This window comes from Ostrinia furnacalis, unplaced genomic scaffold, assembly GCF_004193835.3.
Source record: "Ostrinia furnacalis isolate ACB-3 unplaced genomic scaffold, ASM419383v2 OfSCF3909, whole genome shotgun sequence".
Lineage (NCBI taxonomy): Eukaryota > Metazoa > Arthropoda > Insecta > Lepidoptera > Crambidae > Ostrinia > Ostrinia furnacalis.
Genome location: NW_021134148.1, coordinates 183,218 through 208,723, shown reverse-complemented (window position 1 = coordinate 208,723; position 25,506 = coordinate 183,218). Strand labels below are relative to the sequence as shown.

General features: G+C 41.2%; 3 protein-coding genes across 6 annotated transcripts; 2 read left to right on the top strand and 1 right to left on the bottom strand.

Annotated features, from left to right (window-relative positions):
* Positions 1-58: 58 nt before the first annotated feature.
* Positions 59-12,516, bottom strand: LOC114358419 (zinc finger protein 2). 3 transcript variants are annotated; one of them, XR_003656373.1, is made up of 13 exons: positions 12,271-12,516; positions 12,005-12,146; positions 11,019-11,144; positions 10,009-10,158; positions 8,241-8,309; positions 7,924-8,007; positions 7,583-7,651; positions 6,460-7,057; positions 5,564-5,669; positions 4,649-4,758; positions 2,787-2,883; positions 2,176-2,518; positions 482-542 (listed from the first exon to the last, which is right to left on the bottom strand). XR_003656373.1 is itself a non-coding variant. In XM_028312388.1 (12 exons), exons 1-12 carry the CDS (start codon positions 12,424-12,426, stop codon positions 461-463), a joined length of 1,866 nt encoding a protein of 621 aa, XP_028168189.1. In that variant the 5' UTR covers positions 12,427-12,516; the 3' UTR covers positions 59-460. The 3 variants fall into 3 exon arrangements, 2 of the variants coding, with proteins under 2 accessions (XP_028168189.1, XP_028168192.1); XM_028312388.1 differs by lacking the exon at positions 2,176-2,518 and having other exon boundaries at positions 59-542; positions 2,710-2,883; XM_028312391.1 differs by lacking the exons at positions 482-542; positions 2,176-2,518 and adding an exon at positions 2,022-2,094 and having other exon boundaries at positions 2,764-2,883.
* Positions 12,517-12,758: 242 nt separating this feature from the next.
* Positions 12,759-18,465, top strand: LOC114358406 (zinc finger protein 568-like). 2 transcript variants are annotated; one of them, XM_028312373.1, is made up of 6 exons: positions 12,759-12,996; positions 14,067-14,211; positions 14,797-14,901; positions 15,521-15,658; positions 16,217-17,340; positions 18,329-18,465. In XM_028312373.1, exons 1-5 carry the CDS (start codon positions 12,838-12,840, stop codon positions 17,212-17,214), a joined length of 1,545 nt encoding a protein of 514 aa, XP_028168174.1. In that variant the 5' UTR covers positions 12,759-12,837; the 3' UTR covers positions 17,215-17,340; positions 18,329-18,465. The 2 variants fall into 2 exon arrangements, with proteins under 2 accessions (XP_028168174.1, XP_028168175.1); XM_028312374.1 differs by having other exon boundaries at positions 16,217-17,332; positions 18,321-18,412.
* An 859-nt stretch (positions 18,466-19,324) lies between these two features.
* LOC114358409 (zinc finger protein 37 homolog) lies at positions 19,325-25,488 on the top strand. The gene is made up of 5 exons (XM_028312376.1): positions 19,325-19,544; positions 20,601-20,736; positions 21,352-21,459; positions 21,872-22,027; positions 24,367-25,488. The coding sequence occupies exons 1-5, from the start codon at positions 19,386-19,388 to the stop codon at positions 25,467-25,469; spliced, it is 1,662 nt and encodes a 553-aa protein (XP_028168177.1). The 5' UTR covers positions 19,325-19,385; the 3' UTR covers positions 25,470-25,488.
* Positions 25,489-25,506: the final 18 nt, after the last annotated feature.

The window sequence follows — 25,506 nt, the reverse complement described above, 5'->3', positions numbered from 1 at the left end:
CCTATTGTATTCTCTCTCACTCATTGCGAGATGCTTCCATGTGCGACAGAGACAAATAGATTCGAAATTAATTTATTAATGAACTTACGTCTGACTTTTATTCACCGGTTCGGCTAGCACGAAAAACTTTCGAGATCGAATCGTTTGCGTATTCGAATCGCCATCAAAAGATTTAGTACGAAAACTACATCAGCGCCCTTGTGAACGTGTCGTAAAGTGAACTTAGTATGAGAAATGGTTGCACGAAACTTATTTTGAGAATCAAAATTATCACGTAATCGTTGAATTCGAAGGTTGAGTGTCGAATTTTGTCGAATACGCAAACGATTCGAAGACGAAAGTTGCTCATGCTAGAGGTACCGGTTTCAAAAACTTGTCCGATTTGATACCTTAACGCTATACACATAAAAACTACTATTGCTTGTACTGTACAGCCACGTTGTTTTTACAATAAGACACCTTATCCATACTCGGGGTGTTGACTCTTCATGTGTCCCTTTAAGCTGCAGTTTTGTATGAAGGCTTGACCGCATATGTGGCATCTGTTGAGAGAAAACAAACTTTATTACATTCACAATAAGGTCTATATTTCTTGTGTTTCTGACGGCATATACAGGGTGTTAGGTAAATGGGTATATGAGCCGACACTAACCCATGTTAACACGGTCATATAAATGGTATGGTGAAGTCAGTAATTCGATATTATCATTTTAATTTTTTTAATTTTCATACAAAATATTTTTTTATAAAATCCGATTTGCATGAAAATTAAAATAATTAAAATGAAGATATCAATTTTCTGACTTCACCATACCATTTATATGACCATGTTAACATGGGCTAGTGTCGGCTCATATACCCATTTACCTAACACCCTGTATAAGATATTTTTACACCTCATGGAAAGTGATGATCAGGCCGAAGGTGGAAGCGAGCTTCACCCGGAATCCTCAACTACAGAGGAACTGGCAATCTTACCTCCAACTGCCGTAACAACAATGCTGTTGTTGTTATGGCGTCAGACTTAGATAAGATGGTGGTAGCTAACCAGGGGGACTTAGAACGAGCCCTACCACCAACCGAAACCGAGCAGAAAATGTTGTCGTCACTGAGAATCGAACCCAGGACTTCTGAGTATAATGCGAGGTTTAAACTAGTTATAAAACTTGCAGAAGTTTGCTTTAGTTTTAATTATTTTCAAAATGGAGCAAGAATTTAGCTTGCGATAGCTTCTCTATCCTTCATACAACGTCGAGTTAACTGCGCATCTGGCAGCTGTGACGTGACGTCACATCGCCGCTCTGGTACGGTCGGAGAGTTGAATTCCAGCGAAATAGATTTGAGCGAATAAAATTTTCTCACCTATACCGCCTGTCGTTGGTGTGTATCCGTATATGGTCTTTCAGAGTCTTGAGCCTTGGATAGGTCTTCTCGCAGACCTTACAATTGAAGTCTCTCGCAATCAATGCAATAAAGAGCAGTCTTAACATAATGTCTCACCTATACCGCCTGTCGTTGGTGTGTATCCGTATATGGTCCTTCAGAGTCTTGAGCCTTGGATAGGTCTTCTCGCAGACCTTGCACTTGAAGTCTCTCGCAATCAATGCAATAAAGAGCAGTTTTAAATTTTCTCACCTATACCGTCTATCGTTGGTGTGTATCCGTATATGGTCCTTCAGAGTCTTGAGCCTTGGATAGGTCTTCTCGCAGACCTTGCACTTGAAGTCTCTCGCAATCAATGCAATAAAGAGCAGTATTAAAATTATCTCACCTATACCGCCTATCGTTGGTGTGTATCCGTATATGGTCCTTCAGAGTCTTGAGCCTTGGATAGGTCTTCTCGCAGACCTTAATTGAAGTCTCTCGCATTCAATGCTATAAAGAGCAGTTTTAAAATTATCTCACCTATACCGCCTGTCGTTGGTGTGTATCCGTATATGGTCTTTCAGAGTCTTGAGCCTTGGATAGGTCTTCTCGCAGACCTTGCACTTGAAGTCTCTCGCAATCAATGCAATAAAGAGCAGTTTTAAATTTTCTCACCTATACCGTCTATCGTTGGTGTGTATCCGTATATGGTCCTTCAGAGTCTTGAGCCTTGGATAGGTCTTCTCGCAGACCTTGCACTTGAAGTCTCTCGCAATCAATGCAATAAAGAGCAGCTTTAAATTATCTCACCTATACCGCCTGTCGTTGGTGTGTATCCGTATATGGTCCTTCAGAGTCTTGAGCCTTGGATAGGTCTTCTCGCAGACCTTACACTTGAAATCTCTCAATCAATGCAATAAAGAGCAGCTTTAAATTATCTCACCTATACCGCCTGTCGTTGGTGTGTATCCGTATATGGTCTTTCAGAGTCTTGAGCCTTGGATAGGTCTTCTCGCAGACCTTAATTGAAGTCTCTCGCATTCAATGCTATAAAGAGCAGTTTTAAATTATCTCACCTATACCGCCTGTCGTTGGTGTGTATCCGTATATGGTCTTTCAGAGTCTTGAGCCTTGGATAGGTCTTCTCGCAGACCTTACACTTGAAATCTCGCAATCAATGCTATAAAGAGCAGTTTTAAATTATCTCACCTATACCGCCTGTCGTTGGTGTGTATCCGTATATGGTCCTTCAGAGTCTTGAGCCTTGGATAGGTCTTCTCGCAGACCTTACAATTAAAGTCTCTCGCAATCAATGCAATAAAGAGCAGCTTTAAATTATCTCACCTATACCGCCTGTCGTTGGTGTGTATCCGTATATGGTCTTTCAGAGTCTTGAGCCTTGGGTATGTCTTCTCGCAGACCTTGCACTTGAAGTCTCTCGCGCCTGTATGGACGGGCATGTGGTTGTTCAAGGCGAAGCGAGTGAAGAACTTCTGGCCGCAGCATTGGCATATGTATCTGGAAATACAAATAAATAGATGTACATAAACAAACATATTTTGCATTTACGCCACATCCTCATAACGATAACATTCTATGACTCTCAAGACCTATGCAAAAAAGCACCGCAGTATACTTGGCTACATGCATCGGGATAGCGCGAATGTTCAGTTTACCGGGATGTATAATAAGGTGTCATCCATAAAGTACGTCACACGTAAAGAGGGGGGGAGGGGGTTGACAAAGTGTGACAAGGGGTGGGAGGGGTCCTAAGTTTCGTGACATCACATTTCAATTGTTTCAAATATTTGATATAATGTTGATTTCATTTAAAAAAATACTTAATTTAAATGGAAATAAGACTAATTTCGGAACTGCTGTTAATTTAATAATTTTTCGATGTGAAATTGCAAAACATGTGACGTCACACTAGGGAGGGGGGGTCTCAGAAATGTGACCACCTGTGACAAGGACGGAGGGGGGGTCAAAAAATCATGAAATTCGTGTGACGTACTTTATGGATGGCCCCTAATATGGCACTGTGGCCTAGGGGTTAAGATTTTTTAACTTGAAAAAATCGATTGCCTAAGGTCAGAATTGAATCCGCTACTTTTGCTAGCCGGGCGACTAACTGATTGACCCCTGAGCTATAGTAGAGACATCGGGTAAACTAGCATTGTTTCATTAATGCTGAAAAGTTGAGAAATATTCGTAGCTCAGCGGTTTAAACAGGAATAGGCTAGTTTCTTAAAATTTTTTTTTAGTTTGTCATGTTTAATATCAAAAAACATTGGACACGTATATTTTTATTTGTCAATCTAACAAATAATTACATAGTTATGGTGCGCTGAAGTTCCGCGCGACGTCACAAGGTGCTGCACTTTTAAACACTCATTGACGTCACGGGGCTCTTCTTTGGAACTTTAGCGCGTTTTATCTCCTTACATTTTCATTAGTTTGAAAAAGTGAAAAATACGTGTAGAGTATTTTTTTGATAAGTTAACTGACGGACTAATTAAAACTCTTGCTTTTTTACCCAGGAAACATCCCTATTGCAGCAGTGGGAACGAGAGGTGGGAATAGTCCCGTAGCTCAGCAGTCAGAGCAGTAATGTGTTGAATTCCCAGTTGAAACAATCGATTTTTTCAATGTACCTATCTATACTGATATTATAAAGCTGAAGAGTTTGTATATTTGGTTGAATATTAACACGGGAATTATTATGCTAACTATTTTCACGCGAAAAGTAGAAAATTTAAAATTAGTGATTTTTTTAAAAGGGGATATGCGTGCTATAAGGGGACATGCGTGCTATAGGGGACATGCGTGCTATAGGGGACATGCGTGCTTTAGGGGACATGCGTGCTATAAGAGGACACGCGTGCTATAAGGGGACATGCGTGCTATAAGGGAACATGCGTGCTATAAGGGGACATGCGTGCGATAAGGGGACATGTGTGCTATAAGGGGACATGCGTGCTATAAGGGGACATGCGTGCTATAGGGGACATGCGTGCTATAAGGGAACATGCGTGCTATAAGGGGACGTGCGTGCTATAAGGGGACATGCGTGCTATAACGGGACATGCGTGCTATAAGGGACATGCGTGCTATAAGAGGACATGCGTGCTATAAGGGGACATGCGTGCTATAAGGGGACATGCGTGCTATAAGGGGACATGCGTGCTATAAGGGGACATGCTTGCTATAAGGGGACATGCGTGCGATAAGGGGACATGCGTGCTATAAGGGGACATGCGTGCTATAAGGGGACATACGTTACCTGTAGTCCTTCAAGTGGTCCTTCCGCCGGTGTATGGTAAGCGTGCGGCGTGTCTCGAACACCTTGTCACACACGTTGCACGTGAACGACAGGGGCTCTTCGCCGTGCACCTGAAATATGAACAAATAGGTAAATATGCAGTTAAAATGACGTAGCACACTTATCAATCCGGAAAGGGATCGTAACAGTATCAAGAGGCGCTCAGCATTCTTTGTATGAAATTCCATACTGCAACGCAAACTTATCCGCACCGTAACGTAAACGCCTCGCGTCGCCGTTGACAGCGCGCGAAGGGCGATACGGTGTGGATCTCTTTTCGAGTTGATAAGTCTGCTATGACCTAAAGCCTGGTCCGTGAGCACGTAGAATCCCGTCCAATGACCCCAAGCTACCCGGCCTTATCGCTCGCGTGTAATTATATTGCTGCAGTGAGTGTGCGAGCGCGACAGCAACATAATTACGTGCGAGTGACAAGGATGGGCAGCGTGGGGTGATTGGACGGGATTCTACGTGCTCACGGACCAGGCTTTAGACTCTTCGAAGACTACAGACTATAGTTTGATCCTCTTTTCTTCTTTTAGTTCATACTGATTAACGGCTTGATAACGTGACGATTGTAATATTTGTAATACCCCGTCGCTCCGGCGTTTTTGTGTAAGCAGTTAGTTACTTAAGATAGTTACCGTTACAAAATAACGCTCAAAATTATAATCAAACTCAGTCCTAGATTCTGCCTTGTGATTGGTTTAGTGACATTGGAATTTAACCAAGTCTCAATTTATGTTTGAAATTGATTCGAGTGTCGAAATTTAATCTTCCTTATGTGCACAGTCTTTGGTTATTTTTGAACCGGCAATGAAAATATCCATACTTTTACATTGCGCTAATAAAATTAATGTCTTTATTTATTCTTACCTCGACCAAATGCTTGAGTTTCTGGTGGTAGGACATGAGCCGGATGTCGCATTTGGGGCAGTAAACGCGTCCGCGCTTCATGTGAACCCGGTCGTTGTGGAGATCCCTGGGGGAACAAAAAAACACAATTAAATATGGTATGGTAGAATTGATACATGAATGTGAGGCAATTTGAAAGAGTTAACTGTAACTGTTATATTTTTTAAACCCTATTAATATTGCAAATGCGAAAGTATGTGAGGATGGTTTGTTACTTTCACGCAAAAACTACTAATAGGATTTTCAAGAGACTATACATTGTTATTGTTTATAATACATCCGAATAACAACTGTCTGTGATTATCTGGAACTCACGCAGGCGCAAGCATTGGAAATAGTTGAATAGATGCAACTGAAATTCAGTGTCCAGGACACAGCGAGTGTTTTTTCTCAGCGGGCGTCTTTTTGACAAGAAAGAAGAAACTTTTTTTTGTAAAAACCGACTCCAAAAAACCTACATTAAAAAGTAGAAAAATAATTACTAATAACCTACTTATTTATTAGGACGAATTAATATTTATGTAGGTATACCATGATTGATACTTAAAAAAAAAAAAAAAAAAAAAAAAAACATACGGGTCGAATTGAGAACCTCCTCCTTTTTTTGAAGTCGGTTGAAAAGGGTCGGACCCCATTTGCGCGGCGCTGCGCGAAAGAATATTTTCTCTTAAGCAACTGTGCTGCGACACTCATTGCAGCGCCGCCATAATGCGACAAACTCCATACAATTACAAAATGACTGAAATAATAATTTGACACTGTGTCGCGCCGAAAAAATGAGCTCCGACCTATAAGAGACGGACATTACTGCAATTTATATTTTTTCTGTAAATTAAAGTATATTCTTATAACCTCACCTATTATACTGCGCCTTGAACACCTTCCCGCAAGTCTCACACGGATAATCGCCTTCCTCATGCCTCTGTTGATGCATCACAAACCGTCCCTTATCAACGAAACCCAACCCGCACGTCTCACACACATAATTACTAAAATGCACGTTCATATGCTTATTCAACGCATGAAAATACGGAAAAATCACATCACACACTGCACACTTCATTTCATTTTTAGTCAACTTGAACGGTAAAATCAAATCTTTGAAGTCGAAGTAGTATTTTTTGTTGTGGACACTCGATATGTGTTTCTTGAAGTCGTCCAGGTTTGTAATATTCTCCGGGCATAATCTGCAGTCGATTCTTGTTAGATCCACTTTGAGCATGTTCCGGTGTTCAGCGATTTTGAATTTCTTCGGAGAGTGGCTTGATTCAGTATGTTCTCTCAAATGCACTGGGTCTATAAAATGGGCACCACAGTAGTGACATAATAAGTGATTGTGTCGGCATTTGAAGGGGCATACGTATGAGAACTCGATGATTGTGAGCGCATTTGTCTCAATCATGTAGGTGGGGTCGCGTTCGCGCATCATTTCTTGCACTTTCGCCATTGGGAGTTCTGGAAAATAAGGTATTATGGCTGTTTTATTAGAGGTTATTTGCATAAAACATGGTAGTTGTACCAACAAGCTAGAATTTGGTTAACAAGGCAGGTATTTAACCACAATCGCACCTGGTGTTAAGTGGGATGCAGTCTAAGATGGTAAATATCTGCCCTGTAAGTACCTATTTACTCTCGCCTTGAGAAGGCCCGGATTATAATCTTCGGTAAAGACAGCAGGCAGCGAATTCCAGTCCCTAGCTGTTCGCATTATAAAAGAATCATCGAAACGCTTAGTGCGAGCTGGTGGAATGTCAACAATATGGAGATGGTACGCTAACCTGCGTGTGACTTCAACATTCAGAATTCGGCTTGAGTAATTTCAATTCAATTCAGAAATCAATTATGTTCAGAAACCGTGAGTTAGTCTTCACTTGCAGGAGACCGTCACTATTTACGCTGGTCAGACGGGCTGGGAGGCCTGACAGTACCTTAATAGAAGAACATTTCTATAGTTACAATAATAATATTAATTTTACTCACTCTGTCGCTGTAGCATTTGTGAGGCCGTCGGAACCGTGGGTAGTTGTGCTTGCTTCTCTACTGCGGGTCCTGAAAAGAAAGAATAAGGAACTAGTTCAGCGTCACGAGGTTACAAATATCTGTACCTATGTTAGATCTGTAACTTTAGAGATTTTTGGAAACAGAAAAGCACTTCTATTTGAAAATTGGAAGTTGAGATTTTAAGCGTGCTCAATCTTTAAGATTTAGAAAATATTAGTAGTTTTTTGCATCTTTCACAATTTTAAACTGTACTTGTAGTATTATTGCCTTGAAGAAAAATAACTCGCTTGCCCGATCAAAGGTTAGTAATGAATACTTACGAGTTCTCTTAGCCATGGCATGTGTCGCGGCTCCATTCTTAGCTTTCGTGTCGACAGATTTCCTTATCGCAGTTGCCCGGAGCACTAAAACATATCATTATCAGATCATTGTCTCCTTGATGGTTTTTCTACCTATAAATAGCAATGATGGTGAATAAAATATAATATATAAATAAAAGGTCATAGCATACTTATCAACCCGGAAAAGGATGTGCGTTGTGGTACGGAGTTTTATGCAAAGAATACTGACCGCATCAAGTTGATACGGTTACGATCCGTTTCCAGGTTGATAAGTGTGCTTCGTCCTTAAAACTCACCTGGTTTTTTGACTTGAGTTGATACTGCCGATTGCTTTTTCAATGATGCTAGGCTCTTGTCACTCAAATCTGAAAAAAAGTATAAAAAGGACTTCATACAGAGAAAAAGTGTAAGTACTGTAGTTACATGACTGTGTAGAGGACGGAATAGCGATTAGGGAAGACGGAATCGCGGTTGGAGACGATAGAATTTCAGATGGGGAGAACGAAATTGCACTTGGGGAGGACGGAATCTCGGTTAGCGACCATGAAATTTCTCATGGGGAGGGCAGAATCTCGCAAGGGGAGGACGGAATCGAGCAAAGCACTCACTTGCAGGTTTGGCCTTCTTTGCAGGCATGGTGAGAGGAGCCACATTGATCTCCAGCATGGGAGCGGCGGGCTTTCTTCTGCTTACTCACTCAATCGGGGAGGACGAAATTCGCATGGGGAGGACGAAATCTCGCATGGGGAGAACGGAATCTCTGTTCGGGTAGAAACATAACTTACTTGCAGGCGTTGCGAGCGGCGCCACGTTGATCTCCAGCATGGGAGCGGTGGACTTTCTTCTCCTTACTCACTGCACTAGCAGTCTCAGTTGGGGAGGACGAAATTTCACATGGGGAGGACGAAATTTCACATGGGGAGGACGGAATCTCGCATGGGTAGGACGGTATCTCGTATGGGGAGGACGGAATCTCGTATGGGGAGGACGAAATCTCGGTTGCGGAAGGCGGAATCAAGAGATCACTTGCAGGTTTCGCTTTCTTTGCAGGCGTGGTGAGAGGAGCCACATTGATCTCCAGCATGCCAGCGGCGGGCTTTCTTCTCACTCGCTGCACCAGCGGCACGTCACCTTGGTTTGAGTCGTCGTTCGCTTCGGCGGAAAATCAGTTGGGGATGACGAAATTTCGCATGGGGAGACCGGAACCTCGTATGGGGAGGACGTAATCTCGCATGGGGAGGACGGAATCTCGTATAAGGAGGACGGAATCTCAGTTGGAGAGGACAAAATCTCGCATGGGGAGGAAGAAATCTCGGTTGCGGAAGGGAGGGAATCAAGAGAAGTGTAACTCACTTGCAGGCTTGGCCTTCCTTGCGGGCGTGGTGAGAGGAGCCACGTTAATTTCCAGCATGGGAGCGGCGGGCTTTCTTCTCACTCGCTGCACTAGCAGTCTCAGTTGGGGAGGACGAAATTTCACATGGGGAGAACGGAATCTCGCATGGGTAGGACGGAATCTCGCATGGGGAGGACGGAATCTCGAATGGGGAGGATGGAATCTCAGTTGAGGAAGACGAAATTTCGCATGGGGAGACCGGAATCTCGCATGGGGAGGACGGAATATCGGTTGGGGAGGATGGAATCGAATTGTTCATTATGGAAAACCTTGGGGGAGGCCTTGTCCAGCAGTGGTCGTCATTTGGCTGAAAGGAACAGGATGGAATCGAGGGAAGCACTCACTTGCAGGTTTCGCCTTCCTTGCAGGCGTGGTGAGAGGAGCCACATTGATCTCCAGCATCGGAGCGGCGGGACTTTCTTCTCCTTACCCACTGCACTAGCAGTCTCAGTTAGGGAGGACGAAATCTCGGTTGGGGAGGACGGAATCTCGCATGGAGGACGGAATCTCGCATGGAGAGGACGGAATCTCGCATGGGGAGGACGGAATCTCGGTTGTGGAGGACGGAATCTCGCATGGGGAGGACGGAATCTCAGTTGGGGAGGACAAAATCTCGCATGGGGAGGAAGAAATTTCGGTTGCGGAAGGGAATCAAGAGAAGTATAACTCACTTGCAGGCTTGGCCTTCCTTGCGGGCGTGGTGAGAGGAGCCACATTAATCTCCAACATGGGAGCGGCGGGCTTTTTTCTCACTCGCTGCACTAGTGGTATGTCGCCTTGGTTTGAGTCGTCGTTCGCTTCCACTTTGATGTCGGGCTCATCTGGAGATTGGTGTAGAAATATTGCGTAATTAGAAGTCTTAGAGTAGGCGCACACCGTTGATTTTTCGTCGGCCGATAGTTTAGTCAGGCAGTTGATCAGTATGGGCATGTATGGGAGTGCGCACACTACGCCGATTCGATTTGGCCGATTCTTCATACAAATTAAAATCAGGCACAACTATCGGCCAACTAAAAATCAACGGTGTGCGCCTACTCTTAGACTGCATGTCACTTAACATAAGAGGTGATTGTGGTCCAATAAGAAAAAGCTCACTTAGGACCATTTTCTACCAAATAAATAGAGCAGAGCTCTGCTCTCCTTTTTTATCTGTGATCAGGCAGCAGATTTAATTACATTAGATTGAATTGGCAGTTTGTGTTTCAAAAAAAATTTGAGTTTCTTCCCCGCTGCTTCTTCTAAGCTCTAATCCATTTATAGCCTCATAAGTTTAAAAGTTAGAAGGGGATGTGAAAAAAGTAAGAAGGGGATGTGTAAAAGCGCTTTTTTTAACGACTATTCCCGTTGTCCCCATACGCCGTGTCTTCGACAGTGACACATCAGGGTCAGTGGGACGTCGTCGCTTGCCTCTCTAACTGACGTGACTGACATTTTGCATAATTTTCAGGCGATTAGACAGATCGATTCGTCTTGCGAAATTGATTAAGATGGTGTAGATAACTCAGTTTCTAAAAAAATGTCAGATAGGTACGTCAGTTAGAGAGGCAAGCGACGACGTGATTAAATTTAATTCCCGTCGTCCCCATAACGTGGATTCGGCTAACGGGAACAACGGGAAGTAAACATGTAACGCCTATTTGCAAAAAGGAATGAGTTTTATGAATGTGTATTTTGTACTGACCGTCAGGCAGGTCGGCCAGCGTGTCCCCGGCTATGGAGTCGTCGTCGGGCGGCTCGGTCTTGACGCAGACGGCCGGCGGAGCGCCCTCCACCGTCGCCTCCGCCATTTGGGCCACTTGAGCCCCCGCTGCGGGACCAAATATGTGAACTATCAAAAACTCATATCAAACATTAAGGTTTATGGCATTGGTTCCCAAAGTGGGGGGCGCAATGACATTTTAAATGTCGCGTGGCGCGCGGGCCATCTGTATGAAACCTGCGACCGCTGAGAGAATGCATTCCAGACTGCTTGATACGACCAATAAATATAATCTTGACTGGAGGAAGGGGACGCAGATTTTTTTGTCTGGTCGAAAGGGGACACGTCTCAAATAAGTTTGGGAACCAATGGTTTAAGGATTTGCCACACTGGATACTGTCTGCAGTCAAGTCCAAGTAATCATACATTATTATATTCACTTTGATCTGACCACAGATTGCAGACTGAATCCAGTGTGAAAAAATTTTCAACAAACAACTTCTTCGTAAGTTACATGATTTTCTGTTAGCTATATTTCTATCAGTGATATATGATTTTAGGCAGGTTCTACTATTTTAATTTTTCTACTATACTTCATTTAAAATTTTTTTATGCATAAGTTTTATGACTTTTTCTGGATGATTCAGTAATGCTAAAAACAGTATTTACGAGTACATAGTATACTTTAATCTTGCGCAACATAAGTCAAAGCAGAGGGGCACAAGCAGTAGTCAGTACACAACATGTTTATGTTTATTATGTTCTATAACATCTTGTGTACCTTTCTGTCACATGATTCAAAATAAATGCTTTGAATTAACTCATTATTCTGATTGAAAAAAGTTATTGTAAATAGGTAAAATATAAAAAATTCAGGAGTGAGTTTTATAGCAATTCTATATTTACCATAATAATGCCTAAATTATGTCTATATGTGGTAACATTCATACACAATTTAATAGTAATACCTTCACAGTCCAACATCCTCATCTGCAGAAAGGCTTCCTCACACCGCAGCACCTGTTTCCTAAAGGTGAAAGCCTCTCGGAGCCGCAACACGCATGTAGCACACACCAAACGCTCTGAAGGCTTGCCGTCTAGGTGGGACAACTGGAAGGAAATATGTAAAATTAACAAGTTTGTCGAGTAAAGGAAGACAGGATATGTGATTGTAATTTAGAGTTTAATGGTATTTGCTGGGTTTATAGGACGAAACGCTGACTGATATTCTTACCAGAAGGCCATAACAATCCATTATCATATCAGAATACACTTCTTTTTGCCCGCTATTCTCGTACTCGATGTTCAAAACACGACATCTCTTCATAGTCCCACAACACCTGCACAGCCCGGGGTCAAATATTGGCCCCTTGGGCTTGGCCACACTCATATTGAGAGATTATGTTTTATCAATTGTGAGATTATTCACATTTTGGCTTTTCTAAAATCAATCAACAAACAAAATTCGCCCCTGATTGTGCCTACGCCGCGGCTGTCAAACAAAACACCATTTCAATCTGTCAAATACTTTGACGTTTTTGCACTGCCATCTAGCGCCGAGTAGTCATACTAATGAGCTAGTGTCTAAAACTAGATGGCGCTGTAACGGAAATTGCGCCATCTGTATTTTAGTTTTAAAATTTATTAATTAATTTATTTATCAATAAGTGGTCAGTGATGAAACAAAACGCAACTTTTGACATTTTATGACAAGCTGATAAGATCAGCTGTTTTGTTGTTGGGTTTGTTGGTTTGTTGTATAACAAAAATAAAACGATAAATCGTGAAAAAGTGATCCAATATGAATGTTACGTACAGTAAAAAAGGTCCAATATACGACCCAGGGATATGTCGCTGCTGTGGAGCCCTTAAAAAGTGTCGTATATTAAACTTGGAGTACGAATATCTGGGCCAGAAAGAAACCTACTCTGATATCTTCGTTGAGTGTTTTGGACTAATGGTAAGTTATTCTTTGGAGTAATCCACCTTATTTATAACTCTATGCAAACCCTAAAATTATTTACAAAGGTTTCTTTCACAATGTAAGGTCCCAACTAACAGTGGCGTAAATAGGTAACCAAGGGTCCCGGAGCAAACTAAAAATGGGGCTCCACTGCTATCTAAACTGGTTAGGTTTTATCAAGTTTATTAACATTAAGCTTAGTTACTCCTGATTCAGCATAAATTTTTTTAACCGTTCTCTTCTTTTCACATTAAAATGCACATAATATCCCTATCTGTCAAATTTACTACACTGCCAACCAGCTTTGCCAGACGTCCCGATTTTTAAATCAAATTTAAGTGTCCCGCGCGGGACAGGCTCTGTCCCGCTTTTCGGAGAGAGAGACACTCACTTCACCAGACTATTGTTTGAAACGCCATATTATTCTAAAGAATATTTTTTTTATTTCGATTTTTGTTTTGTTTTTCTTTTTTTATTCTAAAGACGAATTTAACGATAGAGTAAATCTGATTTAAAATATAATTTTTTTGTTAAAATACATTTTCTATGGCTACTTTTGCTATCTATTGTCACGTAAACGTAATTTTAAGTCAAATAAAAGGATAAATATTTAAAAACCTTTGATTATATACGTTTTTTTACTATGTCCCGCTTCTGACGGAAGAATCCCGCTATTTTCACTAAAAAAGTACCAAAATCTCGACTTGGCGAAAAAAAAAAACGCTACCCTAAATTCTTTTTATGGGTTGGCAACGCTGCTGCCAACCCATAAAAAGAATTTAGGGTAATTCCCTGCTTACTTTCCAATTTTTCTCTATTTATTTGGAAATTGGGAGAAATTTTCAAAGTTCAGTTTATTTGAGATTTCCCGGTAAGGATTCAGGGGCCCCCTAAACTTGGGGCCCCGGGGCACTGCCCCTTAGTAGCTACGCCCCTGCCAACTAAGTATTGTCCCAAATGAACATTTGGTTTATCTTTCTTTCTACTAGCCAGCTTTTGCCATCGCCTACGCGATCTGCACGCGTTCGTTTGGCTAAAGCTTAAGAGTGTTGTTTTTCCTATTTCAGCTGTCCCATCTAGATGGCGAAACAAAAGACCGTTTAATATGCGCTACCTGCGTCGGCCGACTGCGTGAAGCCAGCTCCTTCCGTCGGCAGGTGCTGCAGTGTGAAGAAAAAATGCTGCAGAGTTGGATTCATGTCCATAGTGAAGGTAGTTAAGTGTTTTTATATTTTACTTTACTTACTTTATATTTTATACTCGTAGGCTCGTAGCATATGGATAAGCTGTTCTATTCCACTTTAGGCTGGTTTTAGTGTCACGCGGACTGTCAGTGCGGATCGCCGCGTGACAATAAAACCAGCCTTAATCACCTGGATGGAATTGATCACCCAGGTGATCAAAATGGACTCGCAAGTGACACTTTGGTGTCCTTTGATCACCCATGGATAAGAAGTACACATTGATCTCCTAGGTCATTGGTTCCCAAACTTATTTTAGATGCGCCCCCATTCGACCATAGAAATAATTCCGCGCCCCCCTCCTCCAGTCAAGATTATTTATTGGTCATATCGAGCAGTCTGGAATGCATTCTCTCAGTGGTCGCAGGTTTCTTATACTTAAGTACACAGATAGCCTGCGAACCAATGTCCTAGGTGATCTTATCCATGGCCTCTATTATAAGGCATTAAGTCCGCCTTATGTACACCGTTCTATGTGCATATAAGTTTAAAATAAATAAATAAACTCCTAATAGGAAAATTAGTTTAAAGTTGATAAATAATTCTCATTATGCAGGTGCATCAGGTCCTCCAATGGTGAAGAAAGAGTTCAAAATAGAAGTAATTAAGAAAGAAATTGAAGATGATGATATGAACCACTGTGAAGACAATCATGACAATGGTGAGAACATTTTGTTATTTGATTTTGAGTTATGAAATTAATGGAACAAAAATAGACTTGGAATTAGAACATAATAATTGTAAGGGGCTAAATAGTACAAGCAGTGGCGTAGCTTGGTAACCAAGGGCCCTGGGGCAAAAAAAATGGGGCCCCACTGCTTCAACCCATAGAAAGAATTTAGGGGAATTCCCTAGTTATAACTTTCGAATTTATCTCTATTTATTTTGAAAATGGGAGAAATTTTCAAAGTATTTTCTGGTAAGGATTCGGGGGACACCTGAACTTAGGGGCCCCGGGACACTGCCCTGCCTAGCCTCTTAGTAGCTACGCCCCTGAGTCATTTGCATCATTTTTCTATGGACTTGGACACTCATATGCAAAAGTGAACCATTATCATTTACCCCTCACAAGATTATGCTATAATTTCAAGTCACCCTGTCTTTAATAAGTCAGTAAGAAATAAAATATACAAATGTAGGTCTTAAATTGAATGGATGTATGGATAAAAATAAGAGTTGTTTTGAAGACTGTTTACAAGATCGCGCGTTATCATAGTCTTATTTTCGTCATTATCTCTTTTGTGTGAAAGCCACTATACAATCTACTTTAACTTTTACAGGTAATGCATTGTCAGACAATATAAAAGAAGAAACCAGCAGTAAAAAAGTCCTCACTCAAAGGGATGAGTTGGCCAAGCAGCAGCTCCTGAACAAGATATTGAAAATGAAGGAGAAACTGAAGAAGATCCATCCAGATAGTGAGTTGCTTATCTCTTTTGTAATAGACTATAGATCGTTTCATCCACGAAGACGCGTCCCACCATTCTGCCGCTAATGTTTGAGTGTTATCGGTACACGCTAAATAATCCATGAGTGCACACGCACACTACAATAATGACGCTCGGATTGCTTGGATCAAACTTCCCGCACCCCGCGCGACCGAGACCAAACATTGGTGAGGCGCGTCCGAGTGGATGAAACGATTATAATAGGCTAGACTATCAAAAAATATTGGACATATACATATATTTCTGTCAATTAAACACGTAATTACGCAGTTATGACGCGTTAAAGTTCTGCGTGACGTTACAAAGTGCTACACTTTTAAGCACGCCTTGAAGTCACGGGCCTCTTCTTTCAGTAACGCTTTTCTGCTTCGCACTTACAAAGCAACTTCCCTTTTAGTTTTAAAACAGTTGTCCTCTCCCTAGACTGTCTGGAAGAGATCGCTTCATAGCAATAAGCTACCACCTAAATTGTGTGTTTCTTTCTTTCCCTGTTTTAATAATTCAGTGTTTCATCTATCTTTCTTGCAGAAAAGCTTCCAAAACCAAAACTCAAACCGCCGGTACGCGACAAATTCGTCGACGAAGACTCTCTTATGTTCCAAAACGCGGTCACCATCGTCGAAAACTCCTACGTCTGTCCCTTCCAGACTTCTTACAGCACTTACTTCTGTGTCTACTGCAAGGCTACGTTCACGGACCCGAACCAACTCAGAGACCACACCTCGAAGCATGATCCGAAAACTTTCAAAAACGTGTTCAGCAAAAGAAAAGCAACGTACATTGACATAGAAAGAATTGACTGCAGGCATTGTGAAACTAAAATATTAGATATGGACTCGTTTAAGACACACATTAAAGATGTACATGGGAAGGTAGTGAATAACATCAAAGAAGAAATCTTGAAGTTCCGACTCAAAAGCGACACGATATCCTGCACGGAGTGCGACAAAACTTTTGTGTTCTTTCACGCATTAAAAAGGCATATGGCCGAGCATTTCGGTTCCTTCGTCTGCGATGCCTGTGGGGCGCATTACTTCGACAGAAGATCTTTGGAGTTGCATACACGAAATTCTCACAAATCGGACGAGAGATACGCGTGCCACGAATGCGGGAAGCTGTTCAAAAGCAAGCATACAATGTTCTTTCACGTTTCCAGCGTGCATAAGAAAGAAGCGGCCTTTCAGTGCAGCAAATGTGATGCTGTGTTGTTTTCAGATAAAGACCGTTACAAACACATGTTGGATGTTCACGGGGAAGCCAAAATATTTCCTTGCGACATCTGCGGGAAAGTGTACACTATTAAAAAGAACCTTAGGGAGCATAATCGGACGGTACATTTGAAAATTTTTAAGCACAAATGTGGTATTTGTGATCGGGGTTTCGCGCAACCGTCTCGGTTAAACGAACATGTTATGTCGATACACAGGAACGAAAAGAGTTTCCATTGCGATATATGTGGGAAGAGCTATCCTCGGCTGCATTATTTGAAGATACATATTCAATCGCACAATTCGCAAGGGCCTTGAGGATCGGAAGGTTTCCTTTTCTCTCCCTGATTGAGAAAACGAATATTGAATCTTTACATTTCTGAAATACAGTGGGGGCTGTGTTATGGAGTATTGGGACAATTATATCCATTCAAACCTTCATGACAGAGGCGGCGTAAGGCGTAGGCGATGTGGGCCACCGCCTACGGCCTCGCGGTACAAGGGGCCTCGCGCATCAAAAATTTTGAAAAAATGTATACAAGGTGGAGATGACAATATCACAATACGAACATTGACTATTAAATATAAATTCTTGATAGCTAAACAATGTAGTTAAAAATAAAAATATATTTTTTTCCAAACAAATTCAGCCATAATCAGACACAAAATTAAGCAACAACACGGTTTTAAGTGACGAACATTATTCTTTGGCGCAATATTCCTTTAAAAATAATCACTGAATCAAGAAATCAGAAACTGTCAATGTATAGACCTTTGACCCTTTTTTTTATTATTTCATAAAATCCGTCTTCAGGTCGCCACAGAACAAGGCCTCGCGAAATCTGTCTTGCCCACATCAAATTTAGGTCTTGCCCCGCCTCTGTTTTTTTTATGTAACCCTGAATAATGCTTCTGTTTGGAATTTATTGTACCCTTACTTAAGACTCCGCCTTTATCCGAAACTATCCGTAACTTTTGAATCAGTTTCGGTTACGGTTATGGGTATTTTTTTATTTCGGATATCCGATAGTATAGGTGTACCAGAATCTCATGGCAAACAAAAATATTGNAAATGTATACAAGGTGGAGATGACAATATCACAATACGAACATTGACTATTAAATATAAATTCTTGATAGCTAAACAATGTAGTTAAAAATAAAAATATATTTTTTTCCAAACAAATTCAGCCATAATCAGACACAAAATTAAGCAACAACACGGTTTTAAGTGACGAACATTATTCTTTGGCGCAATATTCCTTTAAAAATAATCACTGAATCAAGAAATCAGAAACTGTCAATGTATAGACCTTTGACCCTTTTTTTTATTATTTCATAAAATCCGTCTTCAGGTCGCCACAGAACAAGGCCTCGCGAAATCTGTCTTGCCCACATCAAATTTAGGTCTTGCCCCGCCTCTGCTTCATGATGATGCTTGGCGGGACAAAGGAGATTCTTGACTTTGAGGAGGACTTTGTCTTACGATACAGAGATAGTTTCATTGCAGGATCAATGTCTACTGTATTATAATTTATAACTGTTTATTAAAAGTTACTTATTTTAAAACAGCCCGTTGTTTTACTTTAAAATCTTGGACTAAGCTTACATTTATTTTATGTGTTTAACAATGTTTCAACATCATTTAATTTATACAAAAAGTTGGCAGAATTTGGGAATTTGGTCCTGTCATGTAGCTTACGGGAAACTTCAGTGCAAAGAGTAAAGTAATTATTTGCTTCAGTGGGTCTAGCTAGCTAGAGCTAGACAAATGGCACTTTTTTGATCGACGCACAGAGCACGTAAGCCGCGATCTAAATCAGCACAACGCCATCTATCCGTTGGACACGGAAATACATTAAAAAGCTGAAAATTATATTTTCAGCTTTCTTACAATTGGTATAATTAGCCGACGCGATATTGATAGTTAATTTTGGTGTAATATTATTGTATAATAATTGTATTTTAAATATTTTTGAGATTTGTATAAAAAATGGATGAAACTAAAATCGAGTACTTGCTGCACTAGTAAAGAAAAAGTAAACTGTCAGTGTCACTTCCTGCCGCATAGGGATGTTACCCACTACTTTATCGATATTTAAAATAATGTTTATCCACAACAAAAACCGTCTTTCAAAACCAGTCAATTATTATTAAATTACCATAGAATTTTAAATAGTAAGATATTATTATTCATTAATTACGTCTGTAAAAATAATCTACAGGTTTATGAAATAAAAATTAATAATTCACCATCCATCTGACTACAACAAACATGATTTTTCTTGAATTAGCCTGTTTTATGTACCTTTTTTATGATACCACAAAAATATTATTGATACTCTAATAGACTGAATAAAATCGTTAACATTCTATCTATCGACTTAATAAAGCTATAACATGGAACATCACTAGTCTATGTTATTGACTGAAGTTGATTGAGTTTTCGCAGAATTATTTTCGTTTTTACATTAAATAATTTAAAAGTTATGGAAGTGAATATCTCGAAGAAAGGTCCTGTGATAGAGGCAGGGTTATGCAGGTGCTGCGGTCTGGTAAAGCGATGTAGACTGCTTAATGTTGAATACATTTGGTGCGGGGAGAAGGAGGTGTATGCTGATATGTTTTTGGACTCTTTCGGGCTTTGTGTGAGTAAATTTATTGAATATTACTCATAATATTGTTGTCTTGTAACCCCTCAAAATGTGCTGGGGCATACATGCTGAAAATTCTATGTTAAATGTATTTTTAGCAAGACAAAACTATTAAAGTAGATTGACTTGTCCTGTTTTATTCTTTTTCCTGAAAGTTTGTAGTGTCTGGTTAAAAATACTTACCTACTTAGATTCTGTTTATAGATTTTCTAGCATTAAACATTATTAATTTCATAGAATTTTTGCACACTTTCGAACCTGACTGGCTGACAAGGGAACATTTTTAAACTTTTACTGTGATTACTTTACATGAGCATTTATTCTTCCAAACATTGAATGCTTTGTTAATTTTCCAAAAAATAATACAAAAAAACAATGTAAAAGCATCGTGTCTATTTTTTCCACAGTTAAAGACAGGACACGTAAATAAAAATTAAATTAAGTCATAAAAGTAATTTTCTGCAATTTGGTTTTTCTTCAAATTCTGCAAAAGCGCTTTTAGTTTTACATGTCCTATAAATGGGCCAGTGCTGAAAAGAAGCAGCACAAGAATCTCACGTCGTCGTTCTCAAAATGAGTTTAATATTATTATTCTGTTCAATGACTTCAATGGTGATTTCGCCAATGTCGAGTGTTTAAAGAGACAGTGAAATTAGGAAGTTTCATCATCATCTCAGCCATAGGACGTCCACTGCTGAACATAGGCCTCCCCCAATGCTTTCCATGTTGCATTATTTGCTGATTAGAAGTTTGCCCAGTACTATAGTCTGGTCCGTGAGCACGTAGAATTTTGTCCAATGATTCCAAGCTACACATCCTTATCGCTCGCGCGTAATTATGTTGCTATCGCGCTCGCACACTCACTGCGGGTGCCAGTCGCACTGCGCACAGTCGCGACAGCAATATACAGCAATATAATTACGCGCGAGCGATAAGGATGGGTAGCTAGAGGTCATTGGACAAAATTCTACGTGCTTACGGACAGGGCTTTAATTAAGTCATTCTTCATTGAATTTTTTTATCAAAATGTGTTTCTCCTGTTCGTTTCAGCTGTCCCACCTAGACGGGGAGCCAGCGGAGCGCGCGATCTGTGCCACGTGCGTGTCGCGGCTGCGGGACGCCTGCGCCTTCCGCCGCCAGGTGCTGCAGTGCGAGCAGAAGCTGCTGCAAGCGCAGCTGGCCAGCGGTAATTATCAGTATCAGCGAAAGGTCACTGATGTTCTTACTGACTCACTTATCACGAAAACTCCGAAACTATTGTTATTATTCTGTCTAATGGCTTCAATGGTGCAAATTTCTCCGAAACTACAAGTGCTAGGAGTCTCAAATTTTGCATGGGGGTTCTAAGGGAGTCACGGGCGACCGCTAGTAACTTATAAAGATTGTTTTTTTAAATTTTACGTTTCTACCATCAGGAAGCCTAGTTAATTGATTCATTCTCAATTTAATTCAGTAAACAGATAATCTTTTGAGGTTTATCTATTTGCTCAGAGCTCAGATGGCTCAACTTTTTTATTTTCTTATGAATCATCATCATCAATCAGTCACAGAACGTTCACTGCTGTGCTGAACATAGGCCTCCATCAAGGATTTTCATAAAGACCGGTCCTGCGCTGCCCGCATCCAGATTCTTTCCATCCACAGGCCGGAAGACGTAGTGTGGGCAGGCCCCCCTTTAGGTGGACCGAGGATCTGGTGAAGGTCGCGGGAAGAACCTATGATAAATCCATCCAATTATTCAATGAAGAACTATCTCATTTAAATGATTTGTGAATCTTCAAGTGAAATAATTTCGTTCCAGATGACGCACTGATAAAGCAAGAGCTAGACATAAAGATAGAAGCTGACGATGACATCTGCGACTCACTGCCAGAGGCCATGGACCACACAGACCACTATGATGATAACAGTAAGTTAATAGATATAAAGTTTTTTTTTGTCTCAAAACAGGGAAATCCATTTGGTAGTGAATGGACGGACGCTGTAGAACACTTTGTTTTGTATGTAATGATAGGGCCACAGCATACATGCTATTTTAGCATCGGTGATCTGCGATTTTCGTTGCTGTCACTGTGATAAGCTTCCGAAAATGCTAAAAGTAGGAGTGTCCTGTTCTTGTGCCTCTAGTGAATTTATTAATAATATGTTTTTAATAAATTAAGTCCACTGAAAATTAGTGTCGAGCCACGCACTTAGCTGGCGGTATATTCTAAGTGTGTGTCATTTCGGCCCAAACAAAAATGTTTCTTGTGTCAAATAAAGTTTTATTCTAATAATTTATTTTAAGTAAATTAATATACATGTATCTCTTTTCTTTGCAGTCCCACTAGACGTGAAAGTAGACACGTGGAAGGCCGAAGTTAAAGAAACAAAACGCAGATCAAAACGGAACAAGGCGAGCGACACCCGCGCCAAGAAGGAAATGCTGGTCAAGATCAAGAAGATGAAGGACGAGCTTAAGCAGTTGGAGAATGATGGTATGTGTGTTAAAATATTTTTATTTATGGCCCAGAACAGACGGTGAAACGCAACTGCAACGAAACCGCAACTGCTAGTTACTTTTGAGTTTCATCTAAGTTTCTGCCATAGCGTCCGTTTAGAGACCACACATGACGCGACCAGTTTGAAACTTTCAAACTGGTCGCGGTGGTGGCCTTAGGCCCAGAACAGACGGTGAAACGCAACTGCAACGAAACTGCAACTGCTAGTTACTTTTGAGTTGCATCTAAGTTTCTGCCATAGCGTCCGTTGAGAGACCACACATGACGCGAGCAGTTTGAAACTTTCAAACTGGTCGCGGTGGTGGCCTTAGGCCCAGAACAGACGGTGAAACGCAACTGCAACGAAACTGCAACTGCTAGTTACTTTTGAGTTGCATCTAAGTTTCTGCCATAGCGTCCGTTGAGAGACCACACATGACGCGAGCAGTTTGAAACTTTCAAACTGGTCGCGGTGGTGGCCTTAGGCCCAGAACAGACGGTGAAACGCAACTGCAACGAAACTGCAACTGCTAGTTACTTTTGAGTTGCATCTAAGTTTCTGCCATAGCGTCCGTTGAGAGACCACACATGACGCGAGCAGTTTGAAACTTTCAAACTGGTCGCGGTGGTGGCCTTAGGCCCAGAACAGACGGTGAAACGCAACTGCAACGAAACTGCAACTGCTAGTTACTTTTGAGTTGCATCTAAGTTTCTGCCATAGCGTCCGTTGAGAGACCACACATGACGCGAGCAGTTTGAAACTTTCAAACTGGTCGCGGTGGTGGCCTTAGGCCCAGAACAGACGGTGAAACGCAACTGCAACGAAACTGCAACTGCTAGTTACTTTTGAGTTGCATCTAAGTTTCTGCCATAGCGTCCGTTGAGAGACCACACATGACGCGAGCAGTTTGAAACTTTCAAACTGGTCGCGGTGGTGGCCTTAGGCCCAGAACAGACGGTGAAACGCAACTGCAACGAAACTGCAACTGCTAGTTACTTTTGAGTTGCATCTAAGTTTCTGCCATAGCGTCCGTTGAGAGACCACACATGACGCGAGCAGTTTGAAACTTTCAAACTGGTCGCGGTGGTGGCCTTAGGCCCAGAACAGACGGTGAAACGCAACTGCAACGAAACTGCAACTGCTAGTTACTTTTGAGTTGCATCTAAGTTTCTGCCATAGCGTCCGTTGAGAGACCACACATGATGCGACCAGTTTGAAACTTTCAAACTGGTCGCGCTGGTGGCTTCTTCTTCTTCTTTTTTGATGATGTTGGCAATACACGTCGAAGTCGACTTGATTTGTGCCATTTTCAAGCATTTATGTGATACTGATACGAGTTACAAAATGAGATCAAGTAATGATATAATGAAGGATGATAGATGATACTTCCCACCCTTTGAGTCTCAGCAAAGTTGTGGTGCTTTACTGCGACCTCCTATGGACAACTTGAGAGAACTAGAAGAATCACGATGCACTGTTTTGCTTCACTCGCCCACACTCATGCACGTTCACGAACACTTAATGGTTAATAATCCACCATTATTACACATTAATAGTCGCCAAACACGAATTTGAGGAAATAAAACAAAACCGCTAACATGACGCTTCAGATTCGCTTCAGAAGTCGGTATTTGTGTTAAAATAATTTTATTTTAAACTGCACAAAACTGACAATAAGAGCGTAGTGTGAGTTTACATGAAACGCATTCGATACCGACTGAGTTAAAAAATGTATGAAGATTTTAGTTTTTGAAAGTTTCCGCTAGGGGCGCTGTACAATCCGTCATACATTTCAATCCGTCATACATTTCAATCCGTCATACATTTAATTTCACATCTCATAAGCAGTCGACATCGAATACGTTTGACGTAAACTCACACTTCGCCCCCAGAAGAAACACCAAATCGAACAAAGTGGAAAAAACAAAAAAATCGAAAAGAGCGGGCATTTTCATATTTCACAGCCCGTCGCAGCAGTCGACAGGGTTTCAAACTTTCGATTCTTGCGCACTACTGAAGGGTCTTCGTTAGGACTTAAAAAAATCGAACTCGCACGGCCCAAGGCACACTTCAACCTGGAAAGGGGTCAACACCGTATTGCCTTTCGCCGTGAGGCGAAGCGCTTACTTTACGATGCGGATAAGTGTGCGTTGCAGTACGGAGTTTCATACAAAGAATCCTCACCGCCTCGAGTTGATACGGTTACGATCCGTTTCCGGGTTGATAGGTGTGCTTCGTCCTTAATTCTTTTGCCAATTTTAGTGATGTAATGCATTGTTTACAAGTCGGATTTTTATCGATATTTTAAATAACGTTTTCTTAATTTTTTTTACAGATATGGACCTTATGCCGCCTCAAATGCCGCCAGCGGTGCGGCCTTGGAAGTCAAACAGCGCTAAAGCATTCCACAACACAATAACTTTAGTAGTCAATTCGTACGTTTGTCCATTCGTCACTACCTTCAGCGACTACCACTGCGTATATTGCAAAGAATTGTATACAGACCCGGACAAATTAAGAGAGCACACGTTAACGCATGACCCTACTACATACCAAGACACAGTTACTTACAAGAAATCGCTACTAATAGACATTACAAGAATAGACTGTCGATTATGTCCAAAACCTATCGATGATTTGGAGGAGTTCTACAGTCACATCACTAGTTTTCACGACAAAATGCTATACCCAAACATCAAGAATGAGTTTTTGAAATTTCGATTAAAATTGGGTAATTTATCGTGTCTCGAATGTGGGAATATTTTTACGTATTTTCACGCATTAAAAAAACACATGGCAGAGCATTTCGGGACGTGGATATGCGATATATGCGGAGCGCATTTTTTCGAAGAAGGGAAGTTGATTATTCACCAAAAATCGCATCAACCTCAAAAGACTGAAGACACGTATCCCTGTAAAGACTGTGGAAGAGTTTTTAAATCAAAACACGGTAGATATTACCACATATCGCGGGTTCACAGCGAACAGCCAGCGTACCCTTGTTATAAATGCGACGAAGTGTTATTTTCGCACAGTTTAAGATACCGGCATATGATAGAGGTACACGGAGAACAGAGAACGTTTCCGTGCGAACATTGTGATAAAGTGTACGATACGAGAAAGTCTCTCAGAGAACACAATAGGAAGAATCATTTGAAAGTTTTAAAGCACGAGTGTAATGTTTGCGAAAAAAAGTTTTATTTGCCGTCTGCGTTGAAAGACCACATGGCCTCACATACTGGTGAGAGGAACTTCAGATGTGAATACTGCGGGAAGAGTTACCCACGGATGCGCGCGTTACGCGTCCACGTGCAGTCGCACGACAGTGAGAAAAAGTACAAATGCGCGATTTGCAGCGCGTCGTATACACAAAGCAATAATCTGAAGCATCACATACGAGCGAAACATCAGTCAGTAATGCTGGATCAGCTGGAATGATGACACGCCCGTTTTTACCGCATTTACCAAAATAAAA